General features: G+C 45.7%; 2 protein-coding genes and 1 long non-coding RNA gene across 3 annotated transcripts; all 3 read left to right on the forward strand.

Moving 5' to 3' along the window:
- Positions 1 to 5672: 5672 nt before the first annotated feature.
- LOC120909546 lies at positions 5673 to 6080 on the forward strand. The gene is made up of 3 exons (XR_005741294.1): positions 5673 to 5713; positions 5847 to 5925; positions 6042 to 6080. It is a non-coding gene; the product is annotated as an uncharacterized LOC120909546 (long non-coding RNA).
- A 1316-nt stretch (positions 6081 to 7396) lies between these two features.
- On the forward strand, positions 7397 to 10513 carry LOC120910580 (zinc finger protein OZF-like). The gene is made up of 2 exons (XM_040322339.1): positions 7397 to 7547; positions 8672 to 10513. Exons 1-2 carry the CDS (start codon positions 7397 to 7399, stop codon positions 10042 to 10044), a joined length of 1524 nt encoding a protein of 507 aa, XP_040178273.1. The 3' UTR covers positions 10045 to 10513.
- Positions 10514 to 14443: 3930 nt separating this feature from the next.
- LOC120909543 (zinc finger protein OZF-like) lies at positions 14444 to 20523 on the forward strand. Its single transcript, XM_040321318.1, has 3 exons — positions 14444 to 14450; positions 14606 to 14741; positions 17497 to 20523. The coding sequence occupies exons 2-3, from the start codon at positions 14618 to 14620 to the stop codon at positions 18891 to 18893; spliced, it is 1521 nt and encodes a 506-aa protein (XP_040177252.1). The 5' UTR covers positions 14444 to 14450; positions 14606 to 14617; the 3' UTR covers positions 18894 to 20523.
- The last annotated feature ends 1122 nt before the right edge of the window (positions 20524 to 21645 follow it).

The following is a 21645-nucleotide window of genomic DNA, read 5'->3' on the forward strand; positions in this document are numbered from 1 at the left end:
CAATCCTGCCCTTTAGTAATTGTATTCGTCTCGTCGCCACTCCAGCCGGAGTGGGTGAAGTGCCCCTGGACAGACCTCTCTGGCCCCGTACACACGACAGAGGAACTCGACGTGCTTGGCACGTCGAGTTCCTCGTCTCGTTTTGGGATGAAGCCGCCGAGGAGCTCGGCGGGCCGCCTTCTCCTATAGAACATATATATATATACTCGCCAGCACACCAGGAATCATAACGTCCAAAGATTTAATGCATATCTATTATGTCAAAAAGAGCAACGTTTCGAGGCCACGCAGGACCTCTTCGTCAGGCAAAAAGATGCCAAAAAGATTGCCTGACGAAGAGGTCCTGCGTGGCCTCGAAACGTTGCTCTTTTTGACATAATAGATATGCATTAAATCTTTGGACGTTATGATTCCTGGTGTGCTGGCGAGTATATATATATATGATTTACTTTCCGGTTCCCAGCCGGTGATCGTTTCAGCACCCTTTTACTACTTGGCCATTTTGCCGGAAGGTGTGCAATCGGAATATTTTTGGGATTTCTCCTATAGAACAACGCGGCCAACGAGAAAATAGAGAACATGTTCTCTATTTTCTCGTCGAGCTCCTCGGCGGCTCCATCGAGCCAAAACTGTACAGACGACAGAGATTCTCGGCAGAATCCGGGTTTTGACCGAGTTTCTCGGCGAATTCTGCCGAGAATCTCTGTCGTGTGTACGAGGCCTCTCACAGGCCTGGCAGCCAGAGCGCCACTTACAACTTCAGGGAGGAACAAGTCTCTGTCGCCGACTTGGCTCTGATTAGATTGGGATGTTAAAGTGAGACCTCTGCCACAGGCCTAGTGCTTGAAAGTTCGAACGATAGAGCGAATCCTCCCAGTATGTCTTTTGGGGTTACCGACCGACAGTTTGAATGTAACCTGTCAGTGTCCGGTCACCCAGATCCCCAGTGGTTCGTTCAAGCCTGTTGAATCACCTGCCTCTGGGTTCTCCTCAGACCAATCCCCCACTGAACAGCACCCAGCTTGGGATCTTCTCAATAGAAATGGGGACCCAGTAAGTCAGTGGTCAGTGGTGGGGCCCGTGATGTGCGCACACCCTAAAGGTGGGTGCCGCACCTGGAACAGGAACCCGCAAAGAACCCCGAACAACAGCCTCCGCCACAGAAATACCCCTCCCCAGCATGCCCCGCGAGGTAAAACTCCTCTCATTGGCTGCTGGGAAGAAGCGGCTCCGCCTGGACCCCTCTGGTGCCACCTGCCGCCCAGAGATGAGACTGCATCTCTAGAGTACAGACTGACCCACAAAACAATCCAGATTTGGCAACAGCCAAATTTGACAAATCAAAGAATGAGAGCAACATAACTCTCTCATTCCCCCACTAAATTTAAATATAGCACCTGTACGAAAGTACACAGGCGCTACATAGTAATTATTAGCAGTGATTCTCTGAGAACGGAAATGTTATTTCAAGGGGTCCCTCCATGGTAAAATGGTTGGGAAGGGCTGGTCTAACCAATGTGTGATATGGACACGTAATAACATGAAGCTGGAACGAGCAAACGCGCCACCAGTCAGACCAGTAAGAGTTAATGAAGGCTGCAGTTTTCATATTCACCACAAGATGGCGACCTTCATCGTGGAACGCGTAGACGGGAATAGCTGGAACGCATGGAAAGGAAGTGATGTCAAGTATAAGTAGGAAGTGAAGAGGAGAGTCGGGAGGAAGTAGAGAGAAGACATTGCTGGAACTGGCAAGAGAGGAGGTAATAACTTAAGATATTATATTACGATATGGTGACTTTCATCACCGGCTGATGCTAAGACACTTATACCGCATAGAGATTATATTAACCACTCAAGGGAGACAACCTGTGTGCACTCACATAATATTTTCTTCGATTTGGAAAAGTGTTGGATTTGTACAATTTCATGTTAGCAGTCTAAAGCCTCATACACACGACTCGTTTTCCCAGCAGGAAAACTGCCAGGAGAGCTTTTGGCCGGGAAAACCGAACGTGTGTGCTTCCTCGCAGTTTTCCCGTCAGGAAAACAGTCGGGAAAATAGAGAATCTGCTCTATATTTTCCCTGTCGGGATTCCCAACGTTTTTTTTTTTCACCAGATCTACTATTTACCTATGGGAAAGACTGCGAGGCAGTGCCGATGGAGCATACACACGGCCGGGATTCCTGGCCAAAGCTCCATGGCAGTTTTCCTGCCGGGTTCTCGGCTTTCCCCCTCGGTTTTCTCTGCTGACTTTTTACCGCCGAGCCGCGTGTGTACAGGGCTTAACATGTGAAATCTTTTTTGGGTGGAGGGTATAGCATTATCTGTTGTATGCAGATTTTATTGCGTATATCTTGGTTTTTATGTCCATGAAGGTTCTCGTTTATCTAGGTCATAAGGATAAATTAGAACATTTAGAGACACATAGGCTTAGCCTGAAGAAAGAGCTTGGAGAAGCTATGAAATGTTTTCAACATTTAGGTCATGGTACATCTAGTAGTAGTTGGTCACATTCAACTGGGCTTGTTCTGTAACGTTGGATTGGATTGGAGTTCGTTTATCCAAGCCATTTCCTAAGTTGAGGACACTACAAGACGTCTTCAAATTTATAGAACAAGTCCAGTTGAATGTAACTACCGTGTTTCCCCGAAAGTAAGACCTACCCTGATTTTCCAGGAGGGCTGTAATATAAGCCCTACTACCAAAATAAGCCCTAGCTTAGGCTAGTTGTGGGCCGCTGGAGTTCTCCCCTAAACCCAACTGTCAGCGGGGGAATTCAGCCCACCCTCTGCAAGGCTCAGAGCAGGTAGAAGAACTCAGGCGGGTCACGGAAGCGCCGAGCTGTACTCAGCTGATCCCCGCTGCCCTCCTCTTCTGCCAGCTGTCATCAGGGGATCTTGGCCCCTCTGTATTGCTTGTGCCAGGGAAGAATGATCTGGTGGGTCACGGAAGTGCTGAGCTGATCCCCGCTGCCCTCCTCTTCTCCTCTTCTGGGATCTTGGCCCCCCTCCCTCTGCAGTGCTTGTGCCAGGGAAGAAGGATCTGGTGGGTCACAGAAGCACCCATCGGCGATGTGGGAAGGTATGTGACACAATTGGATTGCAGAGACAAATACCCATTGCATTATATTCTGCTGTGATGGCGGTGCATTCTGGCATTTTTCAAGCACTTTTAGGCTGTGCACACTGGGGATTAAATTGCAAGCCCTACCCCGAAAATAAGCCCTAGTGTGTTTTTGGTTGCAAAAATTTATATAAGACCCGGGCTTATTTTCAGGGAAACACGGTAGCTACTACTTGATGTACCATGACCTGGACAAATGAAAACCTTTAGAGACACGTAGGCTTGGCCTGAAGAAAGGGCTTGGAGAAGCTATGAAATGTATTCAACATTTAGGTCATGGTACATCAAGTAGTAGATTCAACTGGGCTTGTCCTGTAATGTTTGTAGCTTCTCCAACTGAAGAAGTGTCTTTGGACAAGACACAAAACATTTTCAACATTACAGAATAAGCCCAGTTGAATGTGACCAACTACTACTTGATGTACCATGACCTGAATGTTGAAGATGTTTCATAGCTTCTCCAAGCCCCTTCTTCAGGCAAAGCCTGTGTGGCTCTGAAGGTTCTCGATTAACAAGGTCATGGTACATCTATTGGTAGCTAGTTACATTCACCTGGACTTGTTCTGTAATGTTGAAGATATTTCGTAGCTACTCCAACTGAAGAAGTGGCTTGGGCAAGATACATAACAACTTCAAGATTACAGGACAAGCCCAGTTGAATGTAACTATTTCTAGATATACCATGACCTAAATGTTGAAGACGTTTCATAACTTCATAACTCTGAGTCCTTTCCTCAGGCCAAGCCTGTGTGTCTGTGCTGTCACGTTGGGTGGGGGGTTTGTGCAACTCAGCTTACCTTGGAGAGCTCGGAAAACTCTGTGTCCAGCTTCCCCAGACTCTCTTATGTGTAAATCACCCTCTGTCTCTAATAGGGGCACAGGGTGAATAAGATTCCCACTATGATCTGTGCTAGTCAGACTCAATGTTGTATATATTGGGCCGGATTCAGATAGGTTAGCGGATCTTTAGATCCGCGTAACCTATCTAATTTACAATCCGCCGCCGCAAGTTTTTGAGGCGAATGCTTAATTCAGAAAGCACTTACCACAAAACTTGTGGCGGCGTATCGTAAATCCCCCGGCGGAATTCAAATTCCGCGGCTAGGGGGAGTGTACTATTTAAATCAGGCGCGTCCCCGCGCGATTTAACTGCGCATGCGCCGCCGGCTAAATTTCCCAGCGTGCATTGCTCCAAATGACGTCACTAGGACGTCATTGGTTTCGACTTTAACTTACGCAATCGACGTAAAAAAATTAAAATTGAATTGCTCAAAGCAAGCCCTCCTGTTCCTTTGGATAACCACCCGGTCACTCGTGATATAACTTACCTTATGATTATGCTTTTCATTTAAGCTTTCTATGTTAAGAATCATACAATGAATGTGAACCGTGTGTGTGAAACCAGTTGTTAATTCAAATTCACTCGTGATTTTATATCGATAACTGTTTTTATGATATTTCTGTATCAACAATATATTTTTCCTAGTTTTCTATATTATTTGTACTGTGTGCCTTTAAAGCCCAACCCACTAGTCCTATATCCAGAGTCAGCACATCACATGGATTCACACTAACCCTACACGGTCCTTACAGCTCCTCCTTCAAATGTCCCTCCATCCTGAGTCAGCACCTATGACATCACACTGACCTCACAGCTAATTGCATGTTAAGGCAGGAGCCAGACAAATTAAAATCTGTTTTGAGCTTAATCACATCGGAAGCAATAGTACAGAATCAGGAAATTCTAATGGTAACATCAACCCTCATATTAATCCCAATATATCCTCATTCTAATTTTGTATAACCAGTACAGTCCAGATAATTCTCTATTATCCATCTACAGAGAAACCCGCATAGATCACATGACCACATCACTGAGGATGGAGGAGGACCGGAGTCACATGACTGAGAGGATACTAAACCTCACCCTGGAGATCATCTACCTGCTGACCGGAGAGGTGAGGAGGATTCTGGGAGGTCACATGACATCACTCTTATCTCTATTAATAAAACACAGACCTGACCGGAGAGGTGAGGAGGATTCTGGGAGGTCACATGACATCACTCTTATCTCTATTAATAAAACACAGACCTGACCGGAGAGGTGAGGAGGATTCTGGGAGGTCACCTGACATCACTCTTATCTCTATTAATACACCACAGACTTGACCGGAGAGGTGAGGAGGATTCTGGGAGGTCACATGACATCACTCTTATCTCTATTAATACACCACAGACCTGACCGGAGAGGTGAGGAGGATTCTGGGAGGTCACATGACATCACTCTTATCTCTATTAATACACCACAGACCTGACCGGAGAGGTGAGAAGGATTCTGGGAGGTCACATGACATCACTCTTATCTCTAATAATAAAACACAGACCTGACCAGAGAGGTGAGGAGGATTCTGGGATTCTAACATGATATTCCTATTGGTTCTCCAATACAGAGATTTCCTCTGGTGAAGTCAGGTGATCATATGACCATCACAGTGCCTCCATGTGACTCCCTAAAACCTGAGAGACACAACATGGAGAAGATTCTAGAAGTCACCAAGAAGATGATGGAGCTGCTGACAGGAGAGGTGAGGAGGATTCTGGGAATTCTGGGACATTATCCAATAACAGACAAGGGATGTGTCTGGATGGTGACTGTATCATTGTGTGTGTCAGGTTCCTATAAGGTGTCAGGATGTCACTGTCCTTTTCTTGATATAGGGTTGGGGGTATTTAGAAGACAGTAAGGACTTCTTGAAGGATGTAAAGATAGAGAAATGCCAAACCTTCACATCACCGGGTAAGAGGAGACTTTATTGTAAAGGAGAGAGCAGTACGGAGGCTCCACCTAGATCCCCCATCATCTGATAAACACATAGAAACAATGTATTCAGTCAGTGTGTGTGTTTCCTACAGATGGATCCAGTAATGGGAACCCACCAGAGAGATGTCCCCGTCCTCTGTATTCCACACAGGAAGGTCACACCATCCCCCACCATCATCAGGTAGATGGGACTGACCAACTAGAACATAAAAGCCAACAAAAGTCTGATATGTATGAAAGCTTATACTTATTTTCTATAATTTTCCTAATTTAGGGTGAAGATCTGATAGATATAAAAGTTAAGATTAAGACAGAAGAAGATGAGATGTATGTGAGGGATGATCAGCAATATACGGAGGAGGCTGGAATGACGAGGACGTTCGTAGAGGAGGACACTCCTACAGAGATCAGCACAGGTGGGTCATAAATTCTAAATACTTTTTCTTCTGTTCATACCACAGTCATTGTATCAAAGTAGGACAGGGACGTATGAAATGTCCTCCGACCCGTCAGTTCTGCTCTATCCACTAATTTAATAAACATAACATGCACTTCTTTTGATCATATTCCTTTGGCACCTCCTACACATTTTACGTATGCTTTTTGATTGAATCATAGACCTTTATATGTCATCATAAAATGATAAGGAGTTATTAACTCAATACTGGTGGTCCTCAGTATCACTTCCTTTCATGGTTTAGGTCTTCATTTGTGTCATGCATGCTCCAAGTTGGATGGGCTTCCTGTATCCTCTCTCTCTGTCTTTGGCCTCTTCCCCACTGGTATTCATTATTACATTATTGATCGTATAAGGATATGAGAAAGTGATCAATGAAATCTTTACCACATTGATCATAAATATCATTAGAAAGTAAGGAGTCATGAACCCAATGATGGTGGTCTTAAAGATCCTATTGAGTCATGATGAACCCAATGATGGTGGTCTTCAAGATCTTATTGAGTCACAAGCCCAAGTGATGGTGGTCTTCAAGATCTTATTGAGTCACAAGCCCAAGTGATGGTGGTCTTTAAGATCTTATTGAGTCACAAACCCAATGATGGTGGTCTTCAAGATCTTATTGAGTTATGAACCCAATGATGGTGGTCTTCAAGATCTTATTGAGTCATGAACCAAATGATGGTGGTCTTCAAGATCTTGTTGAGTCACAAGCCCAAGTGATGGTGGTCTTCAAGATCTTATTGAGTCACAAGCCCAATGATGGTGGTCTTCAAGATCTTATTGAGTCATGAACCCAATGATGGTGGTCTTCAAGATCTTATTGAGTCATGAACCAAATGATGGTGGTCTTCAAGATCTTACTGAGTCATGAACCCAATGATGGTGGTCTTCAAGATCTTATTGAGTCATGAACCCAATGATGGTGGTCTTCAAGATCTTACTGAGTCATGAACCCAATGATGGTGGTCTTCAAGATCTTACTGAGTCATGAACCCAATGATGGTGGTCTTCAAGATCTTACTGATTCATGAACCCAATTTTGGTGATCTTCAAGATCTTATTTGTGTCATATATGTTCCAAATTGGCCGTGCTCCCTGCACCCTCACTCTCTGATCTCCAGTTTGGCTCTTCTTCACTGTAATTAATTGTCACATATTGATCGCATGTGTCATAGAAAGTGATAATAGAAGTCAACAACTCAATGATGGCGTCTTCAAAATCTTCCTTTCATAGTTCAGGTCCTTATTTGTGTCATGCATAATGCAAATTGGTTGGGCTTCCTGCATTCCCACTGTCTGGCCTCCGTTTGGGCTCTTCCCCACTGGTATTCATTATAACATTATTGATCGTATAAGGATGTAAGAAAGTGATGAATGAAATCTTATTCATTAACACATAGGAATTGATCCTAGATATCATTAGAAAGTGATGTAAGGAGTGATGAACCCAATAATAGTGGTCTTCAAGATCTTACTGACTCATGAACCCAATGATGTTGGTCTTCAAGATCTTACTGACTCATGAACCCAATGATGGTGGTCTTCAAGATCTTACTGACTCATGAACCCAATGATGGTGGTCTTCAAGATCTTATTGAGTCATAAACCCAATGATGTTGGTCTTCAAGACCTTACTGACTCATGAACCCAATGATGGTGGTCTTCAAAATCTTATTGAGTCATAAACCCAATGATGTTGGTCTTCAAGATCTTATTGAGTCATGAACCCAATAATGGTGGTCTACAAGATCTTATTGAGTCATGAACCCAATGATGGTGGTCTTCAAGATTTTATTGAGCCATGAACCCAATGATGGTGGTCTTCAAGATCTTATTGAGTCATGAACCCAATGATGGTGGTCTTCAAGATCTTATTGAGTTATGAACCCAATAATGGTGGTCTTCAAAATCATTCTTTCATGATTTAAGTCCTTATTTGTGTCATGCATAATGCAAGTTGGTTAGGCTTCCTGCATTCCCACTCTCTGGCCTTACCAACTGTTATTCATATTACTACATCATTGGCCGTATAAGGAACTGTAATACATAAATGAATGATAGAGGGGTTGGGGACCACCATTACCATTATCATTCCAATAAAAGGACAGTCCCTATTTTTGAAGGGACTATTTCCTGGTTTACTTGAGGGTGGAAGCATAAGATACTCAGCACCTGCTTTGAAGCTGTCTGGTGTAGGTTGAACCCTGGCTGAGGTTATCTAGCAATAAACCTTTTCATTCATTGTTTTTTTTTTTTTTATAGTATATGGACTCGACATCTGGAAAACCTCAGAGGATTGTCTCACTTTATCTCCAGACTGTAAAGTAGAAGATGAGGACATCACACAGTATAGTCCAGGAGAAAACCTGGCCACCCAACAATATTGTCCAGGAAAAAATATCACTACTCAACAATATTGTTCAGGAGAAAGCCCCACCACCCAACAATATTGTCCAGGAGAAAGCCTAACCACCCAACAATATTGTCCAGGAGAGAGCCCCACCACCCAACAATATTGTCCAGGAGAAAGCCCCACCACCCAACAATATTGTCCAGGAGAAAGCCCCACCACCCAACAATATTGTCCAGGAGAAAGCCCCACCACCCAACAATATTGTCCAGGAGAAAGCCCCACCACCCAACAATATTGTCTAGGAGAAAGCCCCACCACCCAACAATATTGTCTAGGAGAAAGCCCCACCACCCAACAATATTGTCCAGGAGAAAGCCCTACCACCCAACAATATTATTCTGAGGAACCTCCGACTGTAAGAGATGGAGCCATCCTTCAGGCAGATAACATGATTACCTTAACAGAATCCCATTCATCCCATCTTCATGAGCAAAACAGTTCATGCATGGGTCGGCGGTCCTATTCCTGTCCCATTTGCGGAAAGTGTTTTGCCAGAAAGTCTCACGTTGATAGACACCAAATGTCTCACACGGGGGAGAAGCCATTTTCCTGTCCTGAGTGCAGGAAATGTTTTTCACAGAAGTGCCATCTTACCAAACACCAGAAATACCACATGGGCGAGAAGCCGTATTCTTGTCCGGAGTGTGGGCAATGTTTCTCGCAGAAATCAATACTAGACAGACATCACAGATCCCACACAGGGGAAAAGCCATATTCCTGCCCTGAGTGCGGCAAATGTTTCACGCAGCAGGCCCATCTTTCCAGACATCAGAGATCCCACACGGGCGAGAAGCCGTATTCCTGCCCCGACTGCGGACAGTGCTATTCACAGAAATTACAACTTGTCGCCCATCAAATATATCACACGGGCGAGAAGCCGTATTCCTGCTCCGAGTGCGACAAAAGCTTTGTGCGCAAGCAAGATCTCGCCAGGCATCACAGGTCTCACACGGGGGAGAAGCCGTATTCCTGTCCCCTGTGTGGGAAAGGTTTCTCGCAGAAGTCCCATCTTCCTGGGCATCTGAGATCCCACACGGGCGAGAAGCCGTATTCCTGTCCTGAGTGCGGGAAAAGTTTTGTGTATAAAGTAGACCTGACTATCCACCGCAGATCTCACACGGGGGAGAAGCCGTATTTATGTCCCGACTGTGGGAAATGTTTTTCGAAAAAAGCAGATCTTTCCAGACATCTAAGATCCCATAAGTCCCCCAATGCAGATTAATGTGCAGGAAATGTTTTCTGAGACAGACAGACAGACTACAGTTTTGCTCTACGTCAGAAGCTCAGAAGCTTAAAGGTATTAGGAGGACACCTCAGAAACCACATGGCAAGAGGGAGGTGCCACTGCTGGTTGAGTTCTTTCTGCAGTATAGTCTGATCTCCTCTGCTCTTCAGCCCCAAGCTCTAAACTGCACTAAGCCTAATATTTCATAAAAAATTTTACCAAAATTTTTCACCAAGTCGTCGTCTTCTTCTTGTGATATATACACTGTAATAGCAAAAGAGAGAGAGAAGAGTTAAATATTGCTTCTGGCTGAAGAGCAGGGGAGATCAGACTACACAGAAAAACAATTTGGTGCAGCAGCCTTTGCTAGGAGAGTGCCATTGGCTGGGTGTACGTGCCCAGTATGACATTTTCAGATATATAATTTCATATTTATATCTAATAAAAATTGAATTGTATTTACAAAGTTTTTTTTATTTTATACTCTATAAAATTTGTAATTTCTATATACTTAAATCGTTAATCAGGTGACTGATTGAATGGTTCCTTTAGATCTCAACTGGATTTTTACAGCCAAAATGAAAGCAATGCAGGAGTCTTTTGTAATTGTCAGAGGTAAAAGAGCACATTGGGGGATGGGGGGGTCTCAAATTAGAAAAGTTTAGGGGGCTTTACTTAAAGATGACCCTTATAAGGTGTCGGTACCATCACAATCTCTATGGGGTCTAGTTATAAAACATTTGTTGCACGAACGTTAGAAGCATGCTGCAAGCTGAATGAATGAAGTGTCACTGTAATTTTTCTAAGAGATACATTCCAGTACTATCAGCTCCATCTAGTGGCCAGAATGTGGTACAGTTCTCTCATTGAGGTATTTCAGGAACCTGTACCACATTTTGGCCACTAGATGGAGCTAAAGAAGTAGGTAAAGGAGACACAATGGTGAAGGAAGACTGGATGCTGGCAGGAGTCCACGGAGATCATTGGAGCAGGAAACAGACGGGAGAACACAAGGATCACAAGAGCAATCTCAAATTCACTGGTAGTAGGACCCAAGACTGTATGTAGGCTGGAATACCTGATTACCCTGGGAACAATGGGAACTGGGTAGAGGCTAGATGGACACTGGGAACTGGGTACAGGCTGGAAACTGGGTACAGTCTGGCTGGACACTGGGAACTTGGTACAGGCTGGATGGACACTGGGGACTGGGTACAGGCTGGACACTGGGAACTGGGTACAGGCTGGACACTGGGAACTGTGTACAGGCTGGACACTGGGAACTGGGTACTGGCTGGACACTGGGAACTGGGTACAGTCTGGATGGACACTGGGAACTGGGTAGAGGCTGGATTGACACTGGGAACTAGGTAGAGGCTGAATGAACACTGGGAACTGGGTAGAGGCTGGATTGATACTGGGAACTAGGTAGAGGCTGAATGGACACTGGGAACTGGATAAAGGCTGGATGTACACTGTGAACTGGGTACAGGCTGGACACTGGGTACAGGCTGGATGAACACTGGGAACAGGCTGGATGGACACTGGGAACTGGGTACAGGCTGGATGGACACTGGGAACTGGGTACAGGCTGGATAGACACTGGGAACTGTATACAGGCTGGATGGACACTGGGAACTGGGTACAGGCTGGATAGACACTGGGAACTGGATACAGACTGGATGGACACTGGGAACTGGGTACAGGCTGGATGGACACTGGGTACAGGGTGGATGGACACTGGGAACACTGGAGGTCATGGGACAACACCAGGAGGCAGTGAGCCATTGTTGGTATCAGTGGAATAAAATAAGCCCCCTCGTTGGTTTCAGCACACATCCCAACATTTTGAGATAGGAATGAGGGACACCTACTAACAAACGTATGTAGGCATAGGACACGCCCACCTACCACACCCCCTCAAAAGGGGAATTAACCCTAAAAAGGTTAATTAAATCCACAAGTGCTTTTTTTTTTTAACCACTACTATTCCTTTATATTGGCTTTTAAAATTTATAAATGCAGCCATTTAGAAATTGTATGAAAGGTTTGGCACTGGGAAACACTTTTTGATAGATAACAAGTGCATTTTTTTATACAACTATATAGATCAGACCAAAATGAGGGACACATGAGGAGGACAGAGGGACATTCCTCGAAATCAGGGGCAGTCCCTCGGAATCAGGGACAGTTGGGAGCTATGGTTTCAATGACTGGTCACACTACTAGACGTTTCACGAGGGGGCTGCAGTTTCCTCTGAGCTCCACAAGGTGGTGATCTCACTTCTTTTTTTTTTAAAGTGTATTTTGTGCGTGTACTCGAGAGAGGAGCCGGACTGCAGGAGTTGGGAGTAGGCATGCCTCCCCCAGAGGCAATCTGCCACCTTTCTCCATGCCCCGGGTGGCAATGGTGGGTGTGTGAGGGGGTCCTCCCACACAGCCCGCCCTACCTGCTCCGCTTTGAAGCCCAACGGGGCAGAGGGACTCCCTCTAAGGGAGTGAGAGGATCTAGCCCGCTCAACCAGCCCCGTTAGTCCTTCGCCTCTCTTTTTAGAGACCGCGTTGTCAAAGTGCGTGCATGTTAACCCAATTTCGAGTGCGTGTAAGTGTGGTGGTTTTTGTGGGAGGGGGGTGGGCGTACTAAGCGCAGGCTTACATCGCATAGCACACCCACCGGGAGCCGGGCTGAGACCACCAAACTCAATTCACATGTAGCTGAGACCGGGATCCGAACCCCTAGCTGCGGTGATCTCACTTAAACCCAGACAGGAAGTCTCTATGGAAGACAGGAAGTGATGTCAGGCAGAGACAGGAAGTGATGTCAAGTATAAAGAGGAGTTTCCGGGTGAGAGGTGAGTTGGGAGGAAGTAAAGAGGAGACATTGTTGGAACTGGCAGCAGAGGAGCTAATGGTTCTTTTGTGCTCTTTCTTTCCAATCATAGTTTATGAATTGAAGATGTCTGGAAACCTGCTATGAAATAAAACCCAAATCCAATTAGAAGTTTATAATTCGTTAAGGTGAGAAGAGGTGACACCGTCTCCAACATGAAGGAAATGTTCCGGCCCCGTAACTGGGGGAATGTTCTGAACCTGAGTGGGGTTAACCATTTCATGTCCAAAGATCATCGACCCAGTTCAAATAATGCCAGGCGAGCGTGGGTTGGTCAACTTGGCAATAACTCGATGAGTAATTCACGTACTTACATTTAAGGCCACATAAAGATTTTATTAAGTCCATATGTACATGAAAAAATGCTGTTGTTTTTTTTTTTTCAATTATAGGCTGAGAAATAAACCCAAAACTTTGTAAAAAAAAAAGAAAAAACAAGAAGATTCCAGAAATCATCAAGAAGATCTTTGTAGTGCTCACCGGAGAGGTGAGCGGTGCCGGGAATTCTGGGACATTATCCAGTAACAGACAAGGGGGGTGTCTGGATGGTGACTGTATCATTGTGTGTGTCAGGTTCCTATAAGGTGTCAGGATGTCACTGTCTATTTCTCCATGGAGGAGTGGGAGTATTTAGAAGGACACAAGGATCTCTACAAGGACGTCATGATGGAGAATCAGCCGCCCCTCACATCACCGGGTAAGAGGAGACTTTATTGTAAAGGAGAGAGCAGTACGGAGGGTCCACCTAGATCTCCCATCATCTGATAAACACATAGAAACAATGTATTCAGTCAGTGTGTGTGTTTCCTACAGATGGATCCAGTAATGGGAACCCACCAGAGAGATGTCCCTGTCCTCTGTATTCCCGGGATTCCACACAGGAAGGTCACACCATCCCCCACCATCATCAGGTAGATGAGGAACAATCACTGATAGTATCATTAGGATCTGTACATTATCTGCATTGTTATCATTGATGTCATTTTTATTATATATTCAGAGTGGAAACCTGAGAGATCCTAAAGTTGAGGTTAAAGAAGAGATAAAAGAGGAGGATGATGAGGATGGGGTGATGGAGGAAGAACACAAAGATCTGTACCAGGACACCATGGTGGAGTCATCCAGCTACAGGAACCCACCAGAGAGATGTCCCCGTCCTCTGTATTCCCGGGATTCCACACAGGAAGGTCACACCATCCCCCACCATCATCAGGTAGGTGATCAAGAATTGTTAGTAGTTATGACTTATACACAAGCATGTTTGTTAAAATAAATGTTTTATTATATATTCAGAGTGGAAACCTTGAGGATTATAATATTATTGTTAAAGAAGAGTATAAAGAGGAGGATGAGGAGTATGGAGTGATGGAGGAGTTTTCCGTTGAACCCAAAGATCCAATACGTGGAAAATATGATGGAACCACCTAATACCAGGAACCCACCAGAGAGATGTCCCCCTCATCTGTATTCCCGGGATTCCACACAGGAAGGTCACACCATCCCCCATCATCAGGTAGGTGGAGTTGAGGGTCGGGAACATAAAGTGATTGAACACTCTGACATGTGGAGATGATGTGTGGACTGTACAAGATGATATTTTCTATGTGATCTCACATCATAAATACTTCTATGTTACAGATGTTATTTTCTGCCATTCTGTTGGTTTAGGGTGAAGATCTGATGATCATGAAAACTGAGTGTGACGTAGAAGAGACGTATGTGAGGGATGATCAGCAATATACGGAGGAGGCTGGAATGACGACGACATTCATAGAGGAGGACACTCCTACAGAGATCAGCACAGGTGACCCATAATATATTCTTCTCTTATCTCTGCTATGTTACTGCTCACTGATTGGTCCAGAGTAGGGGCGGGAGTTGAGTGATATCAGCCAATAATAGGTGAAATAGGTTAAAATGTCCAAATTGGGCTCAAAGTGTCCATATTTTGTGTGGCCACCATTATTTTCCAGCACTGCCTTAACACTCTTGGGCATGGATGTCACCAGAGCTTCACAGGTTGTCACTGGAGTCCTCTTCCCCTCCTCCATGATGACATAACGGAGCTGGTGGATGTTAGAGACCTTGCGCTCCTCCACCTTTTCTTTGAGGATGTCCCACAGATGCTCAATAGGGTTTAGGTCTGGAGACATGCTTGGCCAGTCCATCACATTTACCCTCAGCTTCTTTAGCAAGGCAGTGGTCATCTTGGAGGTGTGTTTGGTGTCTTTATCATGTTGGAATACTGCCCTGCGGTCCAGTCTCCGAAGGGAGGGGATCATGCTCTGCTTCAGTAGGTCACAGTACATGTTGGCATTCATGGTTCCTTCAATGATCTGTAGCCCCCCCCCAGTGCCGGCAGCACTCATGCAGCCCCAGACTATGACACTCCCCCCACCATGCCTGACTGTAGCAAGATGCACTTGTCTTTGTCCTCTCCACCTGGTTTCCGCCACACACACTTGTCACCATATGAACCAAATAAGTTTATCTTGGTTTCATCAGACCACAGGACATGGTTCCAGTAATCCATGTCTTTTGTATGCTTGTCTTTGCGGGTTTTCTTGTGCATCATCTTTAGAAGAGGCTTCCTTCTGGGACGACAGCCATGCAGACCAATTTGATGCAGTGTGCGGCGTATGGTCTGAGCACTGACAGGCTGACCCCCCTCCCCCACACCTTCAACCTCTGCAGCAATGCTGGCAGCACTCATACGTCTATTTCCCAAAGACAACCTCCGGATATGACGCTGAGCACGTGACCTCAACTTCTTTGGTCGATCATGGCGAGGCCTGTTCTGAGTGGAACCCATCCTGTTATACCGCTGTATGGTCTTGGCCACCGTGCTGCAGCTCCGTTTCAGGGCCTTGGCAATTTTCTTATAGCCTAGGCCATCTTTATGTAGAGCAACAATTCTTTTTTTTTAGATCCGTTCTTTGCCATGAGGCTCCATGTTGAACTTCCAGTGACCAGTATGAGAGAGTGAGAGCGATAACACCAAATTTAACACACCTGCTCCCCATTCACACCTGAGACCTTGTAACACTAACGAGTCACATGACACCGGGGGAGGGAAAATGGCTAATTGGGCCCAATTTGGACATTTTCACTTAGGGATGTAAGGATTTTTTATTGTCATGGGGGAGGGGAAGAGGACTCCAGTGGCAACCTGTGAAGCTCTGGTGACCTCCATGCCCAAGAGGGTTAAGGCAGTTCTGGAAAATAATGGCGGCCACACAAAATACAGTATTGACACTTTGGGCCAAATTTGGACATTTTCACTTAGGGGTGTACTCACTTTTGTTGCCAGCGGTTTAGACCTTTACTGGCTGTGTGTTGAGTTATTTTGAGGGGCAGCAAATTTACACTGTTATACAAGCTGTACACTCACTACACAACATTGTAACAAAGTGTAATTTCTTCAGTGTTGTCACATGAAAAGATAGAAGAAAATATTTACAGAAATGTGAGGGGTGTACTTACTATTGTGAGATACCGTACAATGTTACTATAAAACTCTATTAACCACTTCAGCTCCGGACCATTTGGCTGCCCAAAGCCCAGAGCCCTTTTTGCGATTCGGCACTGCGTCGCTTTAACTGACAATTGCGCGGTCGTGCGACGTGGCTCCCAAACAAAATTGGCGTCCTTTTTTTCCCACAAATAGAGCTTTCTTTTGGTGGTATTTGATCACCTCTGCGGTTTTTATTTTTTGCGCTATAAACAAAAATGGAGTGTCAATTTTGAAAAAAAAGCAATATTTTTTTACTTTTTGCTATAATAAATATCCCCCAAAAATATATAAAAAAAATCCTCAGTTTAGGTCGATACGTATTCTTCTACATATTTTTGGTAAAAAAAAATCACAATAAACGTTTATTGATTGGTTTGCGCAAAAGTTAGAGCGTCTAAAAATAGGGGATAGTTTTTTGGCATTTTTATAAATATTTTTTCTTTTTACTAGTAATGGCGGCGATCAGCGTCATGACTGCGACATGATATCGGACACATCGAACACTTTTGACACCATTTTGAGAGCTATGGGTGGAAGTGACGTTGTGACGTCGCTTCCGCCCTGCAATGACTCGCTTGTCTCCATTTCAGGCTCGGAAGAGGATCCGATCGCCTCCGCCGCTACTGACGGCCATGGTAAGCGGCGGAGGACACTGGAGCGTGGCAGGAGGAGGGTGGGTGGGCCCCTCTCCTGTCACCGATAAAAGTGATCTTGCTGCGAATCCGCCACAGAGACCACTTTTATCTGAAAGAGAACCGCCGGCTCTTTAAGAGGATACTGGGGTTATGGTAGCTAGTTGCTACCATAACAACGGTAGTCCTCTTCAAAGAGAGGACGTTTATAGTCGTACGGCGGGAAGGAAGCGGTTCAGTGATCTGGGAGGAGGACCAAAGGCCCTTTGACTGAAGAGCGGAGGAGTCCCAGCTGGTTGGGACCTCCACAGAGAACATCTCCTCACTCATATCTACCTGATCCAGATGGAATCTTGATGGAAGTGAACTAACCCTCTCAGATATATTGACGATGTTATTATATTTTCTTCCAGGACACGCCATGGAGAAACCCTCAAAGGATCGTCTCACTTTATCTCCAGACTACAAATTGGAAGACGAAGACGTCATACGAGTTTGCACAGGAGAAACGACAATGAGCTCCACTATGGGTGGAGGGCCTCACATTGTAGTTGAACCATCAAATCCCTCTGATTCTGAGCAACCTCGTACTGTGAGGGACAGTGCCGGAATTCAGGAGGACAAATTTTCCTGTCTTGAATGTGGGGAAAGTTTTAGCTCTGAATTAAGTCTTTCTGTACATCAGAAATCTCACACGGGGGAGAAGCCACATTCCTGTCCTGAATGCGGCAAATGTTTTCTTTATAAATCATTTCTGATCAGACATCAGAGCACTCACACAGGCGAGGAGCTACTTTCCTGTCCTGACTGTGGGGAATTATTTCTACGTAAATATCACCTTAGTGTACATCAGAGGTCGCACACGGGTGAGAAGCTTCACTCCTGCCCTGAGTGCGGGAAAGGTTTCCTTTATAAATCAACTCTGGCCAGACATCAGACAACTCACACGGAGGAGAAACCGTTTTCCTGTCCTGATTGCGGAAAATGTTTTTCACAGAAGGCCCACCTTTCCGCGCATGAGAAATACCACAGCAGCGATAAACCGTATTCCTGTTCTCAGTGCGGGAAATGTTTCACACAGAAATCACTACTTGCCAGACATGAAAGATTTCACACAGAAGAAAGGAAATACTCATGCTCTGATTGTGGGAAACGTTTTTTGTGGAAATCTGAGCTCACCGTACATCTGAGGTCTCACACGGGGGAGAAGCCGCATTCCTGCCCCGAGTGCGGGAAATGTTATCGATTGAAATCAAACCTAGTCATACATCAGAGATCCCATACGGGGGAGAAGCCGTATTCTTGCCCTGAGTGCGGGAAATGTTTTTCGAATAGATCTATTCTCAACGTACATCTAATATGCCACACGGGCGAGAGGCCGTATTCCTGCCCCGAGTGCGGGCAAAGATTTCCACGGAAATCAGAACTTATCATACATCAGCGATCTCACACGGCTGAGAAGCCGTATTCCTGCCCCGAGTGTGGGAAATCGTACAAACGGAAATCGGTACTTGTCGAGCATCAGAGGTCTCACACGGGGGAGAAACCGTATTGTTGCTCTGAGTGCGGGAAGTGTTATCAACAGAGATCACAACTTGTCATACATCAGAGGTCTCACACGGGGGAGAAGCCGTATTCCTGCCCTGAGTGCGGGAAACGTTATCAACGGAAGTTTCAGCTCATCACACATCAAAGATCTCACACGGGGGAGAAGCACCCGTATTCCTGTGCTGATTGCGGGAAATGTTTTTCGCAGAAATCCAATCTTATCAGACATGAGAGGTCCCACACAAACCTCAAGGTGCAGTAGCGCAGAATTGTTTTCTATATGATTTATAGTTTGCTGTACATCAGGGATCCTCCACACCTCCATTTTTTTTTTTTTTTAACATTTACCATGTGCCTCAGAGTAAGAGTATTAGCACCAATGCAAAGAGCCTAGTCTTGTAGTGAATAGAGGAGTTTTTCTGCAACAACAGTTGAGTCATGGTGTATCACATATCCTGGGTGAAGACTAGAGCGTTGTGGAGGCCTCTTTTTGCACCCCTGCGGAAAGTGGAGGGCATGGAGTAGCATGTGTGCCGGAGTAGCTGGCTGCTACTGTCCGTAGAGCTGGGAGTCGCAGTCCACAGGATAGGATGCTGAAGCAAATTGGCACCAGAGCAGGAAGCAGTCAGCGGTAGCCAGAAAGTGAGGGACTGAATCGGCAGGCAGAGCAAGCCCAAGAAGCAGGCCAAGGTCGGTAACAACTAGGCAAAGCAGTAGAGAGAAGTCCAGTAAACAGGCCGAGTTCAGAGTAACCAGATGAGCAAGGTAGAGACAAGGAGCAAGGTGAAGTCCAGGGAGAAGCCAGGTCCTACCTAGGTAGGCACAAATCGATCAAGTCTCAAAACCAAGCTGAAGACCATTCAGCAGGCTACATGTACACTAGCCTACCCAAAGCGCGGCCATGGGAAAGTTCAGCAGGCAAAGCAAGTCCAAGAAGCAGGCAAAGGTCAGTAACAACTGGGCAAAGCAGTATAGACAAGCCCAGTTAACAGGCCAAGTTCAGTTTAACCACATGATCAAGGTAGAGGCAAGGAGCAGAGGCGAAGCTCAGGAGAAGCCAGGTTGGCACACAACAGGTCAGGTCTCAAAACCAAGCTGAAGATCATTCAGCAGCTTCTCCCAGTGACACATCCATTTAAAGAGGCTGCTGGGTGCCAAGTGTGCACGCCAATCACCACGTGCGGGTGCTGGGTCATCATAGCACATTGGTTGTTACCCTTTTGCCCAGAAGTATAAGAGTCAATGCAATGCGCATGAGCATAAGTCTGCACTGGTTTCCTGAGAATCCAGCCCACATTGGGTAGGCTAGTGTACATGTAGCCCAAATGGTGGCCATGGGAAAACAGTGGGAAAGATCAGCAGGCAAAGCAAGTCCAAGAAGCAGGCCAAGGTCAGTAACAACTGGACAAAGCAGTATAGACAAGTCCAGTTAGCAGGCCAAATTCAGAGTACCACATGATCAAAGTAGAGGCAAGGAGCAGAGGCGAAGCCCAGGAGAAGCCAGGTAGGCACACACAACAGATCAGTTCTCAAAACCATGCTGAAGACCAGCAGGCTACATGTACACTAGCCTACCCAAACCGCAGCCGTGGGAAAGATCAGCAGGCAAAGGTCAGTAACAACTGGGCAAAGCAGTATAGACAAGTCCAGTTAACAGGCCAAGTTCAGAGTAACCAGATGAGCTACTAGGTAGAGGCAAGGAGCAGAGACAAAGCCCAGGAAAAGCTGGGTGATACCAAGGTAGGCAAATATAAGGAATCAGGTCTCAGGACCAAGCTGAAGATCATTCAGCAGTTTCTCCCAGTGACACATCCATTTAAAGAGGCTGCTGGGTGCACGCCAATCACCATGTGCGGGTGCTGGGTCATCATAGCACATCGGTTGTTACCCTTTTGCTCAGAAGTATAAGAGTCAATGCAATGCGTATGAGCATAAGTCTGCACTGGTTTCCTGAGAATCCAGCCCACATTGGGTAGGCTAGTGTACATGTAGCCCAAATGGTGGCCATGGGAAAACAGTGGGAAAGATCAGCAGGCAAAGCAAGTCCAAGAAGCAGGCCAAGGTCAGTAACAACTGGACAAAGCAGTATAGACAAGTCCAGTTAGCAGGCCAAATTCAGAGTACCACATGATCAAAGTAGAGGCAAGGAGCAGAGGCGAAGCCCAGGAGAAGCCAGGTAGGCACACACAACAGATCAGTTCTCAAAACCATGCTGAAGACCAGCAGGCTACATGTACACTAGCCTACCCAAACCGCAGCCGTGGGAAAGATCAGCAGGCAAAGGTCAGTAACAACTGGGCAAAGCAGTATAGACAAGTCCAGTTAACAGGCCAAGTTCAGAGTAACCAGATGAGCTACTAGGTAGAGGCAAGGAGCAGAGACAAAGCCCAGGAAAAGCTGGGTGATACCAAGGTAGGCAAATATAAGGAATCAGGTCTCAGGACCAAGCTGAAGATCATTCAGCAGTTTCTCCCAGTGACACATCCATTTAAAGAGGCTGCTGGGTGCACGCCAATCACCATGTGCGGGTGCTGGGTCATCATAGCACATCGGTTGTTACCCTTTTGCTCAGAAGTATAAGAGTCAATGCAATGCGTATGAGCATAAGTCTGCACTGGTTTCCTGAGAATCCAGCCCACATTGGGTAGGCTAGTGTACATGTAGCCTAAATGGTGGCCATGGGAAAACAGTGGGAAAGATCAGCAGGCAAAGCAAGTCCAAGAAGCAGGCCAAGGTCAGTAACAACTGGACAAAGGAGTATAGACAAGTCCAGTTAACAGGCCAAATTCAGAGTAACCACATGATCAAGGTAGAGGCAAGGAGCAGAGGCGAAGCCCAGGAGAAGCCAGGTAGGCACACACAACAGATCAGTTCTCAAAACCATGCTGAAGACCATTCAGCAGGCTACATGTACACTAGCCTACCCAAACCTCACCCGTGGGAAAGATCAGCAGGTCCAAGAAGCACACAAAGGTCAGTAACAACTGGGCAAAGCAGTATAGACAAGTCCAGTT

The sequence above is a fragment of the Rana temporaria genome, chromosome 8 (genome assembly GCF_905171775.1).
Source record: "Rana temporaria chromosome 8, aRanTem1.1, whole genome shotgun sequence".
Classification (NCBI taxonomy): Eukaryota; Metazoa; Chordata; class Amphibia; order Anura; family Ranidae; genus Rana; species Rana temporaria.